Genomic DNA, 22982 nt, shown 5'->3' with positions numbered 1-22982 from the left:
TGACCCCGCGCTCGTATCATCGCGCACACCCGCGTGCGCCCGTTCGTACCATAGCGCACCCGCGTGCGCCCGTTCGTACCAAAGCGCACCCGCGTGCGTCCGTTCGCACCAACGCGCGCCCATGGATACTGGTTAGTTCTTAGCATGGGGATTCTGCGGGCAGGTCTCCCATATGCCACTGGATTACCGGGACGACCATGACAGTGTTCTTTAAAAGAGGATTGCCTGTTTTTACAAGAGCTTGTAAACTCCCGGCCAGGCCTATAACTGCGTGCCTCCCTTGCGCGAACGGTATTCTGTGTTCTCGGAAAGAACACCTCTGGTTCTGTAAGCGCCTATCCTGAGCGAGGAACCCCAACTTACAACCCGTCGCCCGGGTTATGGCGCTGTCAAGCTTGTTGGCGAAAAGAGATGTGCCCTCAAAGGGAATTCGACACAAAGCTTGCTTAGAAGCCAGATCCACCAACCAGGGACGGAGCCATAAGGCATGAGGGGCTGTGACCGCTGCCAGCATAACCCGGGACAGCAGGCGAATGACATCAATAGAAGCCTCCCCAAGAAAGGCGGATGCCAGCCTGATTTCTTGAATAGGCAAATTTTTGGCCACCTCACTGGAGATACCTCAGAGGGACTCGTCCACACTGTCCGACCACAATTCCAAGGCTTTAGAGACTGCAGCTAAGGCCAGGACTGGTTTACAGGCCATGCCCACTGTAAAGTAAATCCACGTCAGATCGGAATCAATCTGTCTCTCCAAGGGAGTCACATACCTAAGGATTCTCATCATTGCTGCATCCACCAAGGGAGCCAACTCAAGATGTTTAAACTCTTCTTCCTTGAAGGGATACAGCTTTTGCATTTTAGACTGCATAGAACTTTTTCTGTCCATTTTACCCCATTCGTCAGAGATAATAATAATAATAATAATAATACATTTTATTTATAATGCACTTTCCATCAAAAGACCTCAAAGTGCTACACAGTTACAATAAAAAATAAAAAAAACAGACAAATAACTTAATTCAAAAACATTTGCTAAAAAGAAAAGTCTTCAATCCCTTTTTAAAATTTTCAGTAGACTGAAAAACCCTCAAACTGTCAGGCAAAGCATTCCACAAACGTGGGGCAGCAACGCAAAAAGCCCTATCTCTCATTGTTTTTAATCTAGTTTTTGGAATCTCTAGACAATTCAAATTCGTTGAGCGTAGGGAACGAGGTAAATTTATGTCACCTACTTCAGTGAGGAAGGAAAAATATTGACACTTATTGAGCTGCTTGAAAAATGTCCTCTGCTTAGAAGAAAAAGTTATAGGATCGTCCCAATTTAGAGATTCATTAACAGCTCTCATCAAAGAAGGAAGTCCATCCCCAGATCTTCTGCTTCCGACTCGCTATCCGAAGGAGGAACGGATTGGTGGCTAGGCTGGGAAGACTCCCACATCTCGTGGACCTGCCCTTCTCCCAATGGTGGGGGTTCACAAGGCTTGTTAGCTTTACTCTCCTGCAGAGATTCTCTCACGACCTGTTTAACTAATGATTCATGGTGCTGGTCTGAATCCTCCCTCTCATTAGCTGCATTGGAAAAACAGCGGTCGCAAAGAGACTTGCTGGCAGGGACCATTGCCCTACGACCCCAACATGACTTCTCCGCCCCTTTGCTAAGGTGAGATGGGGGATGGGGAGAATCTCTACTGCGGTGTCTGGATTTAGAGGAAGACCCGTGGTGCCTGGACCCAGAGGAAGAGTACCTGTGGTGCGATTTGGAAGGCCCGCTCCTTCTGTGGGAACTGTGCTGTGGATCAGACCTAGAAGGGCTGTGGAGAGAAAAAAGAAAAGAGAAAATCATATATACAGTATCTCACAAAAATGAGTACCGGTACACCCCTCACATTTTTGTAAATATTTTATTATATCTTTTCATGTGACAACACTGAAGAAATTACTCTTTGCTACAATGTAAAGTAGTGAGTGTACAGCTTGTATAACAGTGTAAATTTGCTGTCCCCTCAAAATAACTCAACAAAAACACATTAATGTCTAAACCGCTGGCAACAAATGTGAGTACACCCCTAAGTGAAAATGTTCAAATTGGGCCCAAAGTGTCAATATCTTGTGTGGCCACCATTATTTTCCAGCACTGCCTTAACCCTCTTGGGTATGGAGTTTACCAGAGCTTTACAGGTTGCCACTGGAGTCCTCTTCCACTCCTCCATGACGACATCATGGAGCTTGTGGATTTTAGAAACCTTGCGCTCCTCCCCCTTCCCTTTGAGGATGCCCCACAGATGCTCACTAGGGTTTAGGTCTGGGTCTTGGCTAGTCCATCACCTTTACCATCAGCTTCTTTAGCAAGCCAGTGGTCATCTTGTAGGCAAGACATTGTCTTTTTACTCCTTACATGGTTGCCGCCACACATTCTTGCCACCATCTGAACCCAATAAGTTTATCTTGATCTCATCAGACCACAGGACATGGTTCCAGTAATCTATGTCCTTAGTCTGCATATTTTCAGTAAACGATTTGCGGACTTTCTTGTGCATCATCTTTAGAAGAGTCTTCCTTCTGGGATGAGAGCCATGCAGACCAATTTGATGCAGTGTGGGTCATATGGTCTGAGCACTGACAGGCTGCCTTCCCCACCCCTTCAACCTCTGCAGCCATGCTGTCAGCACTCATAGGACTAGTTCCCAAAGACAACCTCTGGATATGACACTGAGCACGTGCACTCAACTTGTTTGGTCCACTATGGCAAGGCCTGTTCTGAGTGGAACCTGTACTGTTAAACCAATGTATGGTCTTGGTCACTGTGCTGCAGCTCAGTTTCAGGGTCTTGACAATCTTCTTATACACTAGTCCATCTTTATGAAGAGCAAAAAAAAAAATTTTCAGATCCTCAGAGGGTTCTTTGCCATGAGGTGCCATGTTGAACTATCAGTGACCAGTATAAGAGAGTGAGAGCGATAACACCAATTTTATCACACCTGCTCCCCATTTACACCTGAGACCTTGTAACACTAATGAGTCACATGGAACCGGGGAGGGAAAAAGGCTAAATGGGCCCAATTTGGACATTTTCACTTAGGTGTGTACTCACTTTTGTTGCCAGCGATTTAGACATTATTGGCTGTGTGTTGAGTTATTTTGAGGGCAAAGCAAAAGATATAATAAAATATTTACAAAAATGTGAGGGGTTTACTCACTTTTGTGTGATACTGTATATTACAGTTAATGCCCTGTACTCCACTCTCTTCCCCCCAGCAGGCAGAACAATGGAAACAAACAAAGATCCCACATCCATACCTGCTGCAAGAGGACTGGCCACCAGGAGGCAGTGAAGGGTTCATTGCTATTCAAGGTAGACACTGCAGGTGGGAAAGCAAAAGGATCAATAACCAGTAAAGGAATAATTAATCCCCTAAAAACCAGTACCTACCTGTGGAAGCTGTAACAGATTGCCAGGGAAGTCGCCACACAAGCCCACGATCATTCCCGAGGCTCTTCAGGCTTCCCCCGGTTTTAAAAGTGGCACCGTGTGACATCATGGCAGCGCCAGGCCTGAGAAGCTTGCTCGCATGCACGAACCATGCTTCGCTTTCGTTTCCGGGACCGCGCATGCGCTGAATGAACGTTGGAACCTGGAAGAGAGAGAGAGCGCAGAGCCTGGAATGCAAAAGAACCAGCCATCATGCACAGGAAAACCAGCAGGAAAGAAAAACTTAGACACAGTAACAAAAAGGTAAGACAAATATAACAAATACAAACACTGCTGCCATGAAGGCGACGTCAATCTTACCACCGCCTACAATCGATTAGGCTGAAGTAATTCCATACACACACCGGAGTTTAGAAGGCAGATAATGGCCGCCTGCAACAGCTAGGCAAACAGTCCTGTGCGCCCTTGCCTGTTAGACCAATAAGCTTCCAGTTCTTCAGTGCTACTCTGCGTATACACTCCATACCCTGCTTAACAGTCAAGGCTTATCGGAGGACATGACCCCATGTTGCTCGGCCGATCCTGATCATAGGGGTCATCTTCAGGTAGGAGAACCAACTACATGGTCCTACGGAGGAGGACAAAAAAGGAACATGGCTGGTAGTCCAGAGCAAAGATTTATGGCAGAGGTGCCGTAAAGGGAAGTTATGGAGGCCGGGCTAATCCACACGTATGCTGCCATAGAGCATGTCAGGAAAGTATATTTTGCAGATAGAAGGGCACAAAGGCCTTCTCAGTTGTGGGGATGTTTTATTAAGAGACTATATTGTATATGGACTCTTTTTTGTGCTGGGCTTTTTTCTTTTTTTTTTTTTGTAAGGTGCGCCCCTCCTTGATTAGCTCGAGCTGGACTTTAGTGGTCACTGGAAAGCCCTCTCAATCGATTGGGTAAATCAGAAAACCATACACGCTTGATGGTTTAATCATAAATACAAAAGTCTTTATTTCCTGTTATCACTTTTATGTGCTTCAAACATTACATAGAGACAGAAGGAAGGCCTTTTGTCAGCCAATCAGGATTTTACAAGACATTCAAGACCTTAATGGCCTTTTGACCAATCATATACATCCACATTTATGTTCGTCATACATTAAGCGGAACTTTTTAGGGGAATTTTTGATAAAAGGTCCCCAGACATATACAGTGCCTTGCGAAAGTATTCGGCCCCCTTGAACTTTTCAACCTTTTGCCACATTTCAGGCTTCAAACATAAAGATATAAAATTTTTATTTTTTGTGAAGAATCACCAACAAGTGGGACACAATTGTGAAGTGGAATGAAATCTATTGGATTTTTGAAACTTTTTTAACTAATAAAAAAATGAAAAGTGGGGCGTGCAAAATTATTTGGCCCCCTTGCGTTAATACTTTGTAGAGCCACCTTTTGCTGCGATTACAGCTGCAAGTCGCTTGGGGTATGTCTCTATCAGTTTTGCACATCGAGAGACTGAAATTCTTGCCCATTTTCTCTTGCAAAACAGCTTGAGCTCAGTGAGGTTGGATGGAGAGCGTTTGTGAACAGCAGTTTTCAGCTCTTTCCACAGATTCTCGATTGGATTCAGGTCTGGACTTTGACTTGGCCATTCTAACACCTGGATACGTTTATTTGTGAACCATTCCTTTGTAGATTTTGCTGTATGTTTGGGATCATTGTCTTGTTGGAAGATAAATCTCCGTCCCAGTTTCAGGTCTTTTGCAGACTCCAACAGGTTTTCATCCAGAATGGTCCTGTATTTGGCTGCATCCATCTTCCCCTCAATTTTAACCATCTTCCCTGTCCCTGCTGAAGAAAAGCAGACCCAAACCTTGATGCTGCCACCACCATGTTTGACAGTGGGGATGGTGTGTTGAGGATGATGATCTGTGTTGCATTTACGTCAAGCATATCGTTTTGCATTGTGGGCAAAAAGTTCGATTTTGGTTTTATCTGACCAGAGCACCTTCTTCCACATGTTTGGTGTGTCTCCCAGGTGGCTTGTGGCAAACTTTAGACGAGACTTTTTATGGATATCTTTGAGAAATGGCTTTCTTCTTGCCACTCTTCCATAAAGGCCAGATTTGTGCAGTGTATGACTGATTGTTGTCCTATAGACAGACTCTCCCACCTCAGCTGTAGTTCTCTGCAGTTCATCCAGAGTGATCATGGGCCTCTTGGCTGCATCTCTGATCAGTCTTCTCCTTGTCTGAGCTGAAAGTTTAGAGGGACGGCCAGGTCTTGGTAGATTTGCAGTGGTCTGATACTCCTTCCATTTCAAAATGATCGCTTGCACAGTGCTCCTTGGGATGTATAAAGCTTGGGAAATCTTTTTGTATCCAAATCCGGCTTTAAACTTCTCCACAACAGTATTACGGACCTGCCTGGTGTGTTCCTTGGTCTTCATGATGCTCTCTGCGCTTTCAACAGAACCCTGAGACTATCACAGAGCAGGTGCATTTATACAGAGACTTGATTACACACAGGTGGATTCTATTTATCACCATCAGTCATTTAGGACAACATTGTATCATTCAGAGATCCTCGTTGAACTTCTGGAGTGAGTTTGCTGCACTGAAAGTAAAGGGGCCGAATAATTTTGCACGCACCACTTTTCAGTTTTTTATTTGCTAAAAAAGTTTAAATTATCCAATAGATTTCGTTCCACTTCACAATTGTGTCCCACTTGTTGGTGATTCTTCACAAAAAAATACAATTTTATATCTTTATGTTTGAAGCCTGAAATGTGGCAAAAGGTTGAAAAGTTTAAGGGGGCCGAATACTTTCGCAAGGCACTGTATATATATATATATATATATATATATATATATATATATATATATATATAAATATGTTTTATGACCTTAAACTGTCTATAATAATTTGAACATACCACAATATTTAATTTCGCCTTACAATGTTCTATGTCTGTAAAATTCTAAATGTTAGCTTTGACCACAAATGCATCCTGTTTTCCAAGCGATTTTGCACTTCAAAAGAATCTTTGCAAAAGCTTTGCAGATGCTTAGCTTTGCTATTTCCTACGTAACTTTATGTATATATATTTTCAAGCAGTTTCTAGTATAATAAAAGTATATATTTCTAGTATAATAAAATGAGCGTAAGCTTAAAGGGTGACTCTCCCTACCCTTACAGTTGCAATTTGATGATGGTAGTCATTTTGTAGGTTGTGTTACAGTACTTTTATTCTTTGGGTTTGTTTCATATCTGCCTTAAATTTAACTTCAAAGGTATCAGTGTATTTTACAATACTATCTTTTTTGTCTCTTTGAGCACAATTCATCCTCTAGTTAGGCTAAATCTGTGATGTAAATCATGAAAAAAAAGCATAAATGTATTTTTTGCATTTTTGCAGATATGACCCTAAAATGTGTTTTTGTTCTCTTTTTTTTTTCATTTTAAGAAGGCCACTTTCAGGGGCAAAGTACACCCAACATAATGCCATCTCCCCACAGTTACTTTCTTTAGCATTTTCATGAAAGCCTCTTTCATTTCATTGTTACGTATACTGTATATAAAAGGATTTAACAAGGGAGCCACAATCGTGTACATGACAGACACAACCCTGTCGTGCTCTAGATTGTACATTGATTTTGGTTTGAGATACACAAAAAAGATGGAACCATAGAATATAATAACAACAATGAGGTGAGAAGTGCATGTTGAAAAAGCTTTCTTCCGCCCGACAGATGACTGGATTTTGAGAACAGATGTAATGATGTATATGTAAGAGATTACTATTAAAAAAACTGTACTTGCAACAAGATAGCTACCTAATGCAAAAACCACCAGTTCGTTAACCCAAGTGTCAGTACAAGCCAGTTTTAGTAAAGGTGGAACATCACAAAAAAAGTGACTTACATCAGACCCGCAGAAAGACAGACTGAATGTAAGAGTGGTGTGTGTTACAGAACTGAGCACACCCATAAGGTATGACCCAGTTATAAGTAAACTGAAAGCCATTTTATTCATAATCCTACTATATAGTAATGGATGACATATAGCACTATACCGATCATAGGCCATGCTTGTGAGTACGTAACACTCAGCACCACCAAATAACGTTCCACCAAATAGTTGGGCGGCACAACCAGAGAAGGAAATGGACTTGTCTTGCGATAGTAAAACATGCAACATTTTGGGTGATGTGTCAGTTACGTAGCACATTTCTAGAAAGGAAAAGTTGGCAAGAAAAAAGTACATGGGGGTCTGAAGGTTTGAGCTCAGCTTGTAGGCAAGAATTATAGATATGTTTCCAAGTACAGTGATGATATAGATCAATAAGAATAGGATGAAAAGATAACTTATAATTGCGGGGTTCTCCGATAGGCTTACAAGGAAGAAATCTGTAACTTTGGTCCTGTTGACTGTGTACATATTAGTCTAGAGAGAAAGAAATGATGATGTTAGTAAAAAGTTTATAAGATATAAATTAAGCTGCCCATAAATGGCTCAATAAATGCAAGAGATGTTCCTAGTTTTGCGTATCTTATCTTGGACATTTTCTGATGTTCTAAAAAGAGACAATGGCCACCTCAAGCAGTTGGAGGTAACTATTATCACACAGGGAAATTTTCCACGGTAGATTCTTAAGGACCTGTGTACATGGACTTTTGTGTTTAAATTGACATTACAAAAAAAACAATCAAGCAATGTCCACAAATCCCTTGGACGCCAGGGACTCTCCCTCCTAATTGGCTGAGACACATTGGCATCATTGGCTCCTGCGGCTGTTAATATAAGTCAGCTAGTCAATCAGGGGAGAGAGTGGATGGGGCCAAAGGGCAGCTCTGTGTCTGAATGGACACACAGAGCTGCAGCTCGGCTTGGGTGCCCCCATAGCAAGCTGCTTGCTGAGGGGGCACTCAACAGGAGGGAGGGGCCAGAAGCAGCAAAGAGGGACCCAAAAAGAGGAGGATCCAGGCTGCTCTGTGCAAAACCAATGGCACAGAGGAGGTAAGAATGACATGTTTGTTATTTTTATAAAAACAGGACTTTAAAATCACTTTAAAAATACAGCTTAAAAGGAAGTCAAATGCAGGTCAGAAGGAAGTTAATTGCTAGTCAAATGAACCTGTGAAGGTCATATGAATCCCAAACTGATTTCACATTCAAGCCAAGTAGAAATGAATGGGCTGCATACTGATGTTGCCACCAATGTAAAATGAGCTTTACTATAATAAATAGGGGATTCACAACATACAAGGGGAGATTTAATAAAACGAGAGCAGTCACAATCTGGTGCAGCTGTGCATGGTAACCAATCAGCTTTTAACTTCAGCTTGTTCAATTGACCCGCTGATTGTTCGAGGCACAGGCAGAACGGCGATCTGTCTATGTAAACAAGGTAGATCACTGTTCTGTGACAAGGGAAGACAGATATTCTGTGTTTCTGCTAAGCAGAAACACGGATCTCTGTCTTCCCACAGTACAAGCACCTCCCACACCGTTTTAATGTCTGTATTAGTGTCACTGGTCCCCAAAAAGTGTCAAAAGTGTCAGTTTCTGTGTCAGTTCCACTATAAGTCGCTGATCACCGTCATTACTAGTAAAAAATCAATAAATCAATAAGTAGTCCAAAAATATATCCCATAGTTTGTAGACGCTATAACTTTTGTGCAAACCAATCAAAATACACTTATTGGGATTTTTTTTCCCAAAAATTTGTAGCAGAATATATATATTGTCCTTTCATCAAGACACCAACATGAATGATATACCAAAACCTGCACTCTGTGGAACTTGCTTGTCTTCTCTAACGAGGGAAGCGCATTATTCAAAAGCGATACTGCCAACTGATCCCATAATACATAACTCGTGCGTGATATGTGAACTCTGATGGAAGTGCATAATTCACTTACCGTAATCCCATGAATCTTATACATTCCGCAAATCCATATCCCCCCCCCCCCCCGATCCCCCCTTCCTTTTTCTTCCTTCCTTCACCCCTTCTTCCCCTTTTCACCGTTTAACAATTTCCTTTAGCACTCTCTCTCCCCTCTTGATTTTCTTTTCCTCTTCAGTCTTCTTTCTGAATTTCCATGGCTCCACTTTCTTCCTTTTCCAATTTAGGGAAAAACAGAAAATTGGTCAAGGCAGGATTCGTGGAATTTTTTCTTGTTGTTATTCGGTTCTGCAAAATTGGCCTCCCTCTATTTTCACAGGCATACAATGTTTATTTAGTGAAGATACAGGTTAGTGCTGTAAGGTATGGTACAGATTCCAGTAATACACATGGTTCCTGCCATTGCCTCGTATCTGAAGTTAGTAATATGGAAGTACTATATTTTATATATTGTACCCAGGGCTGGTGCAAGGATTTTTGACACCCTAGGCGAAACCTCATTTTGCCGCCCCCTTGGCTTCACCCCTGACCCCACCCCTTTTGCCCTGCCCATGTATATCCCACCTTTTTAATGAAGTGCCCATCAATGCAGCCTACCAATGAATGTTTGCTTGCATTCATTCAGGAGTTGGGACACAGACACAGTCTTCTGCCAATGCTGCGCCTCTGACACTTTGTGCAAACGGAGCAGTGGCGGCCTGGTGATGCTGAGGCTAAGTTGCTTGCTGCATTGAGAAAAGAGTAGAACACCAGTGGCCAGGTGCCCCTAGGCAACAGTGCGCTCTAGGAGGCTGTTTAGTTTGCCTAGTGGTAGCACTGGCCCTGTTCCTGCTACATAACTATAAATCTCCATGGTTGAGCACTCAACTGCTACCCTCTTCAGCTGCAGAGGCAGCAGCAGGTAGTCAATATTTTTGTTTATTTAAGCCCCCATACACATGATAAGAGCAAAAAATATTGCTTTTGAATCGATCGTGCGATAATCTGATTGTACACAGCGTTCCAGAGCCAATCATGATAGTTCATCTGATATATACGATCGGACATGCTTGAAAAATTTCTTCGTACGATACCAGATTGTATGATTTCTGCACTTTTCCCACACCACATGAAAATACAGAAATTTATGGGATCCATTGATTTTTTTTTTTGTTTTAATGGCATCCCCACACATGCAGCAAACACACCCACCAAAACAGACCGTACTGCAATATAATGCAGATTGGTGTGAAGCGATTTCAAAAATCACATTTGCACCTTTATTGCACGTTTCACGCAAACACGGCTGCCCATTGATATTAATAGGCTTCCTTAAGTGCCGATTCACACTAGTGCGATGCGAGAACCCTGCGAATCAACTGCGGGTTCCCGCATTGCACTCGACACGCACGGCAGTTCACACTGCCATATGCGAACTGCTGGGGAGTGTCATTATATGTTAACGACACCCCCATTTCAGCTCGTGTATCGCACTGCGAACTGACAGTTTGGACATGAATCGAATCGCATATGTGTTTACACACATGCGATCCGATTCTGGTCCGAACAGAAAAAAGGGTCCTGTGCGTGTTTGGACCGAATGCGGTGCGATATCAGCCATTCTATCTGTATGGCTATCAAACCGCACAGACATCGCATGTAATGTGAACAGCAGTGCGCTGCAAATTACATGTGATGTCTGGCATCGCACAAGTGTGAACCGGCACTAAAACACAATACGTGGGAACACACACACTCTAAAACACCTCGGGGGGAGCAAGTCCTCAATAAAGTGAAAAGGGAATGTGACCCCCCATCACTACACATGGGGTGACCCCATTATTACATATCAGTACACATGTAGTGACCCTACATTTATACATAGCGGTGACCCCACATTAATATACAGGGGTAACCCTCATCACTACACAATTACACTACACCACACTTACCCCATGGTGATGGGTAGTCAGTCAGCTGCGGATGACAACCAGCTGACTGAGATCACACATGCGGCTCTCATCAGTGGATTCCCACAGAGCTCCAGCCGGCACCAGACTAAATAGGATCCCGGGAAGGAGAGGTGAAGTGTGCTCAGTCCCCCTCAGTCCCCCTCCCTCCCCCTCCTCCTACAGTGAGCAATGTTAGTGGATATCTGTTCTCCGCTCTGATGTACTGTGGATGAAGTGAGAACACCAGCAAAGAGCATCCCCGGTATCCCTTTAGATGGGTCACAGGCAGCACCAGAGATCTCCACCCGCAGCCACTGCGCCTCTGAGACTGTACGGAGGGCCTCGGGAGCGGCTACCTGCTGTGTTGAGAGGACATAGTTGCTGACTGCAGACAGAGGGAAGAGGGTCACCAGTGGCGGGGCACCCTAGGCGGCTGCCTAGTCCGCCTAGTGGTAGCACTGGCCCTGATTGTACCTAACGTGTTCTATGTCTTTACTGCTTTGATGCTATGGATCCTGTCTTTTGCTAAATAAATAAAAGATTTGAAAAAAAAAAAAAAGAAATGGTAAACTGCAATTTAATAAATTAATACCACTTTTATATTGCCCAATATGCCAAAATATCCACTTGCCAACCGCAATACATATATACGTTGCATTAAAAGTGGTTTACCAGGATTATGGCTGAAGCTATCAGCCATAACCCCGATATTGATTTTTTTTTTAGCCAGTCTGGCTCACTCATGAAAGTATTTCAATTGGCCCATGAGCCACTGGAACACTTTCAGAAGCTGCAGGAGGGGACATTCCCCCCATCCCACAGTGGTGTTTCTCAAACTTACCATTTCCGCCGGCTAGCACGAGAAACAATTTGACCGTGTGGCCGGCTGGTCACAGAGACGATGAGAGACTAGATCATCTTTGATCGCCTCTATGACCTTGGAGGACCAGAGCGGCGTCTTGACGTCAGTTACAGTCTAGGGCAGAAGTAAACTATTTTTTTTTTAATGCAAAGGACCAAAACTTTTTTTTTTTTTTTCATTTTGCTTTCAAAGGTATAGAAGAGAGGACCTGTAATCCTTATTTATATTACAAGGGATATTTACATTCCTTGCAATAGGAATAAAAGTGATAAAAAAATAATAATTTTTAATGACAGTGTAAAAAAATAAAATAAAAAATAAGAAATTGTTTTTAGGTGCCCCCATCCCTCCATGCTCAGGCAAAGAAGCAAACCCATACGTAAGTCACGTATGCATGTGTAAACGGTGCTTGCACCACACATGTGAGGTACTGTCGCAAACGTTAGAGCAAGAGCAATAATTCTAGCACCAGACCTCCTCTGTAACTCTATAGTTAAGGCGCTTAAAGAGACGGCAATGGAGATTTTTAAGTACCATAGTTTGTCGCCATTCCACTAGCATGCGCAATTTTAAAGTGTGACATGTTAAGCATAATTTTACTCGGCATACCATCATCTTTTATAGTACATAAAAATTGGTGTATATATGTTGTGTTTCATTTTTGTTTTTTTAATTCAGTAAATTTTTTTTTTTTTTTTTTTTTTTTATTGTGTTTGAAAAACCACTGCGCAAATACAGTGTGACGTAAAAAATGGCAGTGATTGCAATTTTATTCCCTAGGGTCTCTGATTTAAAAAAAATAAACATATACAATGTTTGGGTGTTATAAGTAATTTCATAGAAAAAAATATTGATTTAAACTTATAAACAAAAAGTGCCAGAAAAGGCCTGGTCAGCAAGTGGATATACTGTGTCTGATTGTATAGTTCCCAATTTTCAACTGTAATGCAAGCGAGATGTAGTGTGTGGTTTTGTGTAAGGCGACTGTGTGTGATCACAGAAAAGTGAATAAAGTAAGAAAAGACCTGTTTTGTTTGCTAAAATCAATTGAAAAGTGAGCACATTTCCTGCAGTCAAAATCAAAAGTGTCGTTTTTTTTTTGTTTTTTTTTATCAATATAATTTCTATAGATTCAGCTGAAGACAAATAGCATCTACAATCAAGAAATCAAATCAATCAGTACTGAAATTCACTCCAATTGCAAAGGTAGTGCAGTGGATTGTATCACATTATAAGATAAAAAATGATGGAAGGTAAAACAGCATTGCATTTACTGATTAGAGATTGCAGATTGCAATTTAACACTTATCTAAAATATATTTAGCAAAGTACTTTTGTGGCTTTAAAACATTAAGATAATCATTTCATATTCCTGCTACTGATGATCAAGCTCATTAGATCTTTTTGATGCAATGTAAAAAAAAAAAAAAAACCTAAACATATATTATATAACAAAATGATTGACGGTTTCCATACTTATATTTTGGCTGGCTGCTTGTGAATTCCGCTGTCTGTTCCACTTAAAGTGGTTGTATACCCACATTTTTAACTTTTACCTACAGGAAAGCCTATAATAAGGCTTACCTGTAGGTAAAAAAAATATCTCCTAAACCTGTACGGTTTAGGAGATATTCCCCTCGGTATGCGCCGCTGACTGCAGCGGCGCATGTGCACAAGGGGTTTCTCGCCGTCAAAATCCGGCAGCGGCAGAGCGGCCGGACTGAAATCTCCCGCGCGCATGCGCGGGAGTGACGATATCGCGGCTCCGGCCACTCACAGCGCCGGAGCCGCGATACACGGAAGAAACACCGAGGGAGCATGTCAGCTCCCTCGGCGTGGATCGGGCCAGATGTCGGGGCCTCGTTCTAAGGTAAGTATTTCATAATGAGCTAGTATGCGGTGCATACTAGCTCATTATGCCTTTTGCTTTGCAGGTTTAAAAAAAAAAAAAAAAAATGTGCGGGTTTACTACCGCTTTAATCTGAAGGTTCAGAAAGTAACAAAATAATCTACAAAATCATAATACACAATACAGCTCTAAATGATATAGCAAAGTATTTCTGATCATGCTTAGCACAGTGTGTAGTTATAGTGTTCTGGCCTTCAGAGACACAGTCCCTGATGTTCTAAGTTTAAATTTTTCTGAACTTTTTACAGCTGACCGTGGTTGTTTGATAACTCAGTATGTGCTTAATAAGCAGAAAAAAAAACTTTTTGTCTGTAATTGTTTTGAAATGAATCAGAAAGAATAACAAAGAAACTATAACAAATTATATTTTGAAAGTATATCTAATGCCGCGTACACACGAGCGGACTGTATGGCGTACTTAGTCCGTCATACAATCCGATGGACAGTCCGTCATACTTTTGACTGAATGGACTTGACCACACACGGATGCACAAACAGTCAGTCGAAAGCTTGCGCGATGACGTGTACAGCACGTACGACGGGACTAGAAATAGGAAGTCGAATACACAGCAAAGCACCCTTCCTCCGTGTAAATCCTTTCTGGGCATGCGCCATTCTTAGTCCGTCGAACTAGCCTACTGACGAGCGGATTGTCCGCTGAAACCAAAGTACGACGGACAGAATTTCGAAAAATCCGAAATACTTAGTACGCCAGACTGCACGCTGAAAAAGTCCGCTGAAGCCCACACACGAGCGGACTGTCCGCTGAAATGTGTTTCGACGGACTAAGTACGCCATACAGTCCGCCCGTGTGTACACGGCATTAGACACTATTCACATGATACTCTGTACGTAAAGTATAACTCCATCAATGCACATTGCAAAGATGTTAACAAACTTTGTAGCGGAGTCGTACTTTTTTCTGTTCTTAAAGTGGTTGTAAAGGCTGAAGGTTTTTTACCTTCATGTATTCTATGTATGAAGGTAAAAAACTTTCTATGTGCTGCTCCTCCCACAGCCCTGCTAATACTCAGCTGTCCCGGGTATATCTCTCCTCATTGGCTAAAACATTGGCTCCCACTGCTGTCAATCACAGCCAGTGAGCCAATAAGGAGAGAGTGGGGGGGGAGCGGGGCTGAGCTGAGTCTCCATGTGTCCTATGGATGCGTAGAGCTGGGCTCGGGAGCAAGCGGCTTTCTATGGGGGACACTGGTTGATGGAGAGGAGCCAGGAGTGTTGGTGGGGATCCTTTGAAGAAGAGGATCAGGGAGGCTCTATGCAAAACCATTGCACAGAGCAGGTAAGTATAACATGTTTGTTGTTTAAAAAAACAAAAAACTTTAATCTCACTTTAAGAAAGTTCTTTCTGGGCTGATTCCTGAAAGTGAGCATCTGTGTTCATTATAATCACCTGGTGCAATTTATGTGTCCTAATAAGGAAGCTGTAGTGTGTACTTTAGAATTAGTTAACCATTAAGGGCCGGTTCACACTGCAGGCGAGGCGAGGCGACTCCGACTTGCCTCGCCGCGACCTGCCGCGGCCTCAGCGGCGACTTGCAAATTACTTCTGTATAGAAGTCAATGCAAGTCGCCCCGAGGTCGCCCAAAAGTAGTACAGGAACCTTTTTTCTGAGTTCTCCTCTCAGAACGGTTCCATTGTACAGAACGGGGGCGACTTGCGAGAGCGAGGCGAGGCGAGTTGTGTCGCCTCGCATCGCCCGCTGTGTGAACCGGCTCTAAGGAGTAAATACATGGGTCACATTCCAAAATAATTTTCTTTTGAAAATTATAACTAAGAATTTTTGTTCAAATTTCGCACCATTAGTGGGTTACAGCAATGCCCATTTTTCATGTGGTCATTGAATTTGAGTGATGAGACATATTGGAAATGTTTGGAAATGTTTGGAAAAACAAACAATCAATGATGGGAGAATTGTGTGAGAAATATAATCGAAAAAAGAAATGTGCATGAGATGTGACCTAGAAAGAAAAGAAGATTCGCGGCCACGAAAATTCTTTTCTGTAGTAACATGAGGTGAAATTGAAGGCTTGGTTGGTCAAATATCAAAAAATCTATGGTGGCACCATTGGATCACAAAATTTCTGATTTTCAAAATAAAATTCATTCAGAATTAGACTCATGTATGGACTGCATATTTTATCAAAAATGACATTCTAATTGCAGGGGAGGCCTAAGCCCCCGTACACATGGTCGGACATTCCGACAACAAAATCCGTCGTAAACTGGTGTTGCATACACACGTGGGACAAAGTTGTCGGAAAATCCGATCGTTCGGAACGTGAAGACGTTTGTTCGTTACTATGGAACTATGCTGAGGCTAGTAGCCAATAGCTTTGGTCTCGTAATTTGATCTGAGCATGCGTGGCACTTTGTCCGATTGTAATTCTCTACAAACGATCAGAAAAAGTCAGATCAGATTTTTTGTCTGAAAATTTGAGATCCTGCTCTCAAATTTTTACCGTCTGAATTTCCGATGGAAAAAGTCCGCTAGAGTCCACACACGATCGGATTTTCCAACAATATAATCCGATTAGACCTTTTCCGTCTGATTTTCCGACCGTGTGAACAAGGCATAAGAGTTTACTTGTATCATGGCTCAACATCAGTGAGCCAATCACACAAGCTGGAAATAACATTTCTGGGGGAGTTTTATACACAAGCGGTGTACAAAACACCTTCAGGTTGCCATATTGCATTGATTTTTTTTTTTAAATGTTTAAATTAGAGCGATCTTAACTTAGAAATAGAAAAGTGAATTTTAATAACATTACATTACAGAAGTATTTTGCTGCACAATTTGTTTTTATTTTATTTTTATTTTTTTTTACGAACCTGGTGTTCTCTTTTAAAGTATATAAAAGTAATTTTTTAGCATTGGGTAAAGTGTAGAAATGTCTCTTGTCAGATTTTTGTTGCTAACATTAACCAAGAAATAAGAAAAAAAAGACTTTATTTTGCTGGTTCTAACCTGCACTTTCATATTATTATAATAGCAGAAGAGGCTTACTGGTGACACACTACATGTGCATTTATGCTTATCTAATACAGCCTAGGTGATTCTATCAATAGATAGTATTGCCTTAAAATAGAAGTTAATTGCAGATAGCAACACAGACCTACCCCAATTATCAGTCAGAAAATGTCTTACTTACATTGCTTTCCAGAGGCAGAGAGGGGGATGAACATATTTTGAATGTCCAATAGAAATCCTCAGTGTCCTTCTCTACAAAAATATTGTTGATGAAAGGAGACATCGTGCATAGCTCAGAGAAATGACCAATGTTGAAGACTTGTTACTAGAGTTGCCTGGATAACAAAGAATCCAACAGGACTGGAAGTTTGTTAGTCCTGAATAAGCACAATGCTTTGCCATTAGTCGGATGGTGATATAGATGGCAGGGTATGTCTTGGTGTAACCAAGAGCACTGAGGCATCGATTCAAAATCTGGGCATATGCGTTGCTGTATAATATTTATTTAAAGACATTCGGAAGGCCTATACCACCTAAAACCCTAGGCCTGGTCAGAAGTTTTTGGGAGATTTGGTGTGTTTTACCTGAGCAGAGAAAATTCTCAAACGCATCTCGGAGCACTTTCAGGAACTCTCCGGGGACTCTTATTGGGAGGGGTTGGAAAAGCTATGAAATGCAGGGGAGATGTTCATTTTAATCATGTTACAACTTTCAAATCAGCAACATCATGGACCACCTGAAAAGGTCCCTTCTGAGCTGTGTGACGATTGGAGGAAAAATAGCCAAGGATATGTCACCAGTGTTAGGCATAAGATAATTTCCTAAATATTGTTTAGGAACAAAAGTGGTGTGAGGAGTGAGGACCATTTGAGCTGAAAGTGGACCTGTAATTGGTGGAATATTGTGGTTGGTAAATTAACATTCAGAGCTTCTGACTTTTGCCAATTCATTTTAAAGTTGGAAATCTGACTGTATTGATGAAATTCTGCCAGAAGAGATGTCAGAAGCTTGGTCAAGAAAAACAACAAATCATCGGCATAACCTGACACTTTGTGTTCTCCATATTCGTTGTGGATTCCTTTAATATTGGAATTGGCTCTTATCTGATGGGGTAGAGGTTTAAAAGAGAGTGTAGCGGCCACCACCCTTGCTAGGCAGCCTTGACTTGTTGGGCTTAACAGTTACCTTCTCTCGGCCCGCTCTTCCACGTCTAGGGGTTCCCAGGTTTGATACCCAATGACTTGAACACTGACACAGATGAAGTCCTTTAACAAAGGTTTGATTTTGCAGTAGTAACATCCAATAACACAGTCTCTTGTGGGAACAGAGGGCATGGGTGAAGAACTCAAGCACCTTGAACTGCGGCCTAGCAAAGCCTCTACTTCCACCCAGAGAGTAGCCACTCGCAGCTGGGTACTTCAAAGCTGAAGAGATCTCTAGCCAGAGATCATGGCAGTCACCATGTTGACTCAAAACTTGAAACAGTCCTGTGAACGGGGATAAGTTGTAACTAAAGGTGAACAGGAACCTTTTCCTCAGTACCTGGAATGTTTCCCGTCTCCTCAATGGTACTGGGAAAGCGTGGATTCGTCAATGTCCTTCCCAACTCAGTAACCAGGCACTTCCCAGGATGCCACTTGCTGGCCCTCCTCCGAAGAGTCCTCCCCCGGTCACTTCCACGAGCTGTGGTGCCTCTCCAAGCCAAGAGAACACCCGAACACCTTGAATCCTCCCTCAGTTACTGCACCTCAGACCAGCCAGGTCCGAGACTCTGGAACAGACAGATCGCTACCCCAGACCAGACGGGTCTATCAGGGGCCTTCAACAGGAACATGTTGCGGGGTGTCGAACACCCCGTGACTGGGACCCCTCAGGGGGCTACCCCCATCCTGGAATCAGAACAGACCACACGGGTCTCATGAACTCCTCTCTCTCCTCCAAAACATACGACCCACACCTCTTAAGTACCCCTTCCCAGACTCCTCAGTGGGCTCGGCACTCCCACTGATTGGCTCTGAGAAGGCTGATAACTAAACATCCAACCAGACCTGGTTCTGGCCTATCATGTGCACCTCACTGTTCACATGACCAGGCAGAACTTCCAAACATTGCCAGGTGTCAAACATTGCCAGGTACCAGACTGGTGTCAAGGCCTACCTACACAATTAACCCTCAGAACCCCTACTGTTCTGAGGCAAAAACTACAGTTACGTGCATATGACATTTTGTCCAAAATGTCATCCGCTACAAGAGCATGAAAATGAGAGGGCATGGTGGGCAATTCTGTCTAGTCCAATTAATCAGCTCAAAGGGCTCTGATAGTGTACCATTTACAGTATTCTAACAAAAGCAGTCGGAAGGGAATAAATTGTATCAATCCACTTGAAAAAGTTTGTGCCTAGACCAAGGATGCCCATGACTGCCTTCATATGGGTCTAGTATATCGGGTCAAAGGCATTCTTGGTGTCAGTTGAGAGTAGTATGGTATGCAGTTTCTTAGTGTTTGCCCAGTGAATAGCATTGATGGGTCTAGTAGTAGACATGTGCATTCATTTTCGTCCAAATGCATTTTCGTCTGAATTTCGGGTATTTTTGTTATCGTTTTTAGAAACGATAACGAACGTGCAGAATCCGAAAACTGAAAGATCAGACATAAACAAATGCATTATTTTCATTTTCATTGCAACAACAGTTCGATATAGATAGGAGATTTGACATGACGCTGAAAATAGCGATCTGTGTCCATCGAACCTGTGGTCGAATGTGCCTAACCTTAGCTCTATTAGTCCAAGATTATTCTACATAGTGAGAAAAGATTCAACATGAAGATTTGACGGAGCAGTCGCAGCGAGCGGACATTTATGGTCAAATGCTCCGCCCATAGGCTATAGAAGAATTCTAATGTTGGTTGACTAGTAATAATAATTAATAAATAGAATTATTACTAGTGTCATACAACATTAGAATTCTACTATAGCTTGTAGGCAGAACATGTGACCGGAAATGTACGATCGCGGCGTTGTACAGTTTAGCTGCTCAGTCAAATCTTCTTAGAACCATCGACAGACACAATAAGCCTTCAATGACAGATTCAACCTTAATTATTTTGGATTTTCGGACGAATGCATTTTTTTAACTAAACAAAATAAATGAAAAACAAATTTTGGGAGTAACTAAATAAATACATTTTTTGGACGAAAACGAAATTCTGAAACGAAATATTTCAGTGTGCACATGTCTATCTAGTAGTGTTGTCTTTAGCCTCTCTTTGGGGTACAAAAAGCAACTTGATCCTGATGGATTAGTTGGGAGATAAAGGGGGAGTAATCGGCTACCCAATATTTTAGTAATTTACTTTAGATCTATGTTCAACAAGGGTATCTGGCGGTAAGTGTTACACTGCAACAGAACCTTTCCCTTTTTTCGGGAATTACAGTAATTGTGGCTCTAAGCGCTGCTCCTTTAAAATTTTTCTGCATGGTGGTTGAAAACAAATGTCAATTTGAGTACATGTGTATCTGTCAAGGTTCTTTTCTCTTACTCTGATTTCTGTCCTTGTGTCAGGGTTGGGCTCAGCCCTTCCTTCTCAAAGCTGGCCGCTCACCTGTCGGCTAATTGCCAGCTCCTATCTCTCCACAGTGACTCACCTGTTGATGATATCCTGCTTGTCAGTACTGACTTCTTAAGCAGTCAAGTCCAGATGATCTCTGCCTTCGCCTTGGTCACATCTCTAGAGACGCTCTCTTGTGTTCCTGTTAAAGACTTGCTTGGCTGATATTCCTTCTGGCTCTAGATCCTGCTTGCTGTTCTACTACGCTCATCTCTGACTCCCTGACATTTTGGCTTGTCTGAATATCCATTCCTGTTATTGAACTCTGGTTATGTTTTGAATATGTTTACACTGTTTACCTTTTTTTTTTTATTATTAAACAAGTGTCATTTAACTGTACTTCTGTCTCAATCTGATTCATGGTTTCTGACATGAATTCATAAAATGCAGTCAATCCACTTGTTGGTAATATTTTTTCCAGATTGGATGAGCAGGATCGCCGCATGGATCAGCTTGCCATGGCGTTACAAATGCTTCTGAGTCACACAGCTCACCTGGAATCTCCCACTGTGGCTGCTCTGGTACAACCTGTGTTGCAGGCCATCCATGCTGCTGCTCCAGTCTCTGTGCAGGCACCTGCCTCGAGTATCACCTCGATAAGAAGTATGTCTGGTTCCACTCCGCTTCCCCAGTGATTTGGGGGGGATCCAGTCCAATGCACAGGGTTTCTCAACCTGGTTGAGATATACTATGAGATGCTGCCACAGGAGTTTCCCACGGATAGAAGAAAAGTAGCTTTCGTAATATCTTTGCTTTCTAAGAGAGCCTTGGACTGGGCAAACCCTCTATGGGAAACGCAAAAATCTGTTGTCTTGAGTTACCCTGAGTTTGTGACTTATTTTAAAAGGGTATTTGATGTTCCTGCATGCTCCACTTCTGCTGCCAAGTGCCTCATGCCCGTCAAACAGAGTATGAGAACTGTTGCCGATTAGGTTATTGAATTCCGTACACTGGCAGCAGAGGTTGCACGGAACAATGAGGCCCTCATGGCTGCTTTTTCTCATGGTCTCTCGGATACCATCAAGGATGAGATAGCCCAAGATATACCCACTGAGCTGGAGAAGTTGATTACGTTTGCCATCCTCATTGACTCCAGACACAGAGAAAGACTCTCTTTTAAGGAGCGCTTGTGGAAGCCTCCTGTACATTTGCCTCAGAGCTTTGCAGTCCCACCCTTGCCTCCCTCACCTCTCATGCCTCCTGGCACCAAGTTGGTCAATGAAGATTAACCCATGCACTTTGGATGGGAGAACCCTTAGGAGGAGGGAGATTTTGGGCCTTTATAGTGGCCAGGCAGGTCACTTTTTGAAGTCTTGTCCTACCCTTCCAGGGAATGCCCGAACCTTGAGGTCCTGTCATGGACAGACCTTAGGTGGCATTGTTTCATCCCCAGTTATCCTGAAGGATAAGCCCCTGGTTTTGGTTACCCTTTCTTGGGCTGAATCTTCCATTGAGATACAGGCTCTAATCGACTCTGGGGCTGCAGGCCTGTTCATTGATGCTGCATTTGTATCGAAACACTTGATTCCGCTGCGTAACACTCCACTTGCCATTGAGGCCAGGGCCAGATTAAGAACATCGTGGGACTGGTGCTGAGGATTTTGGTGGGGCCTTTTATAAACAATAAATAAAAATGCAAACTATTTTTTGTTGAGAGAGAGACAGAGAGAGAGAGAGCGACAGAGAGAGAGAGCGACAGAGAGAGCGAGAGAGAGCGAGAGAGAGCGAGAGAGAGCGAGAGAGAGCGAGAGAGAGCGAGAGAGAGAGGATGCGCAAGAGCATGTGTGGGAATGACATCAACGCAGCCTGGCCAAGGCAAATGACGGAAGGCACAGAACCCAGAAGGAAGACCGGTGAAGATGGAAGTGCCCGGGCCCCGCCGGACTGATCACAGCACTGGAGGGCTCAGTCTGACAATTTAAGTGTACCCTAATGTGCTAATATGCTGGGCATACTTTTACATTATGGCATAACCTACCCCAGGGCCTCTAAAAAGTAGTACTGTTAGAAAAGTTTACTACCGCTTTACTATCACCGGAGCCTCTCATGGGGGCCCCTACTGACCCTGTGGCCCTTGGGCAGTGCCTAAGTACATGGTTGTCAACATTTCAAAAATATTTTCAGGGACGCTTTTTTTTACAAGAGCTATATTTAGAGTAGCTGACATCCCCCGTGTTCCTCTATACATCACAATAGTAATTACAAAATTCAATAAGTACTAATAATGGGGCAGAACAAATATGAGGACTGTGAGATTTCCTTTAGTTGAACTGACAAAAGTGCCCATTCTAGAGCTGGTAACATTGAGGATATTCAGTATCATTTTAAAGAACAGTTTTTGTGG

General features: G+C 42.7%; 1 protein-coding gene across 1 annotated transcript; it reads right to left on the bottom strand.

Annotated features, from left to right (window-relative positions):
- Positions 1 to 6364: 6364 nt before the first annotated feature.
- LOC143933265 (olfactory receptor 5AR1-like) lies at positions 6365 to 7865 on the bottom strand. The gene has a single exon (XM_077456150.1). The coding sequence runs from the start codon at positions 7863 to 7865 to the stop codon at positions 6882 to 6884; it is 984 nt and encodes a 327-aa protein (XP_077312276.1). The 3' UTR covers positions 6365 to 6881.
- Between the last annotated feature and the right edge of the window lie 15117 nt (positions 7866 to 22982).

The sequence above is a fragment of the Lithobates pipiens genome, unplaced genomic scaffold (genome assembly GCF_037356315.1).
Source record: "Lithobates pipiens isolate NorthernLeopardFrog02 unplaced genomic scaffold, aLitPip1_a1.2 Scaffold_27, whole genome shotgun sequence".
NCBI lineage: Eukaryota > Metazoa > Chordata > Amphibia > Anura > Ranidae > Lithobates > Lithobates pipiens.
This window is presented reverse-complemented; position numbering and strand designations above follow the sequence as displayed.